Here is a 1,108-nt window from a genome sequence, read left to right as displayed (position 1 = left end):
GGGTTACTTGGGTGTTGTTGGTATGGAGATGAATGAGATGAGCTACGGTAGTATCAACGGTGGGGAGGAGATGGAGATTGGGAGGCTCAGAAGGCCTGGTGGGTGTAAGGAGGAAGAGGGTGGTGGGCACGGGGGGAGGGCGAGTCACAGCAAGGTGATGCTCAACTGGGAGGCAGAGGCTTTTTGGGTTGCCAGCTCCTGAAAGCTTGCCATGGTTTTAAGGAGAGGAAGAGCTTCTCACAGTGTTTTTAAAACGTTGCTACCCTTTCTATCCTGCCATCTACATCACAGCATTCGGTTTCCTCTTATCTTCTGCTTATCTAAGTTATGAACTCTCTCTCTCTCTCTCTCTTCTTTTTTAGTCAAAATGTTTTTGGTTTGGCAAGCTAGGTTTATGGACTCTCAGATTGAGGATTTAGCAGGGGCATTAGGTTAGGCAATTATGAGCACCCTGCTTAATTAAACAACCTGCTAATGGTTGTGGATGGTTGTACTTTTTTTTTTTTGTAAAATGGATTAATTAAATCAATCTAGTAAAGATATATCCATATGAATCAAAAAATAAAATATATAAAAAATCCTAAGAAATTTATTAAATATGTTGTTTTTCTAAGTTTAGCTATATATATATATATATATATATATATATATATATATATATATATATATATATATATATATATATATATATATATACTGCCATTCAATCAACCATACTATTAGCCTCTTTGTAAAGATGTGTCATCTTATAAGACAAAAGAGAAAGTGCCATTCTCCAGCTATCATATAGTATTAAATAGAAATTAATTTCAGTTGTTGACTGTCTAGAAAGCCATCTAACCATAGTCAATGAGTTGCCTTCAAATATAATGTTGCTGTCTTTATCATATGAAATCCTTCTCATATAGTATGTAACTCACTGTCATCTCAAATAAATGGATTGTTTTCTTCTCATATATTGTTTTCTTGGTAAAATAGTATTTACCAAGAAAACAATAAAATAGTCCTAAGATTAACAAAGAAAGTTGAATGTGGAAACACTGTATATATTTTACCTACATGAATTGTAGTAAAGGACAAAATAACAACATCCTCTTTAACATGTAAC

The 1,108-nt window shown here is 33.9% G+C and overlaps 1 protein-coding gene across 1 annotated transcript in view; it reads left to right on the top strand.

The window, feature by feature from the left end:
* LOC105049173 (uncharacterized) overlaps positions 1-364 on the top strand; it is a 1,059-nt gene extending 695 nt beyond the window's left edge. Inside the window, exon 1 of the mRNA XM_010928742.4 lies at positions 1-364. This exon is cut by the window's left edge and continues 695 nt beyond it. Within this exon, the coding sequence (XP_010927044.4) occupies positions 1-202 (202 nt within the window). The 3' untranslated portion in view covers positions 203-364.
* Positions 365-1,108: the final 744 nt, after the last annotated feature.

The sequence above is a fragment of the Elaeis guineensis genome, chromosome 7 (genome assembly GCF_000442705.2).
Source record: "Elaeis guineensis isolate ETL-2024a chromosome 7, EG11, whole genome shotgun sequence".
NCBI classification, from domain to species: Eukaryota; Viridiplantae; Streptophyta; class Magnoliopsida; order Arecales; family Arecaceae; genus Elaeis; species Elaeis guineensis.
Note: the sequence above shows the minus strand (reverse complement) of the source record. Positions and strands in the feature narration are given on the sequence as shown.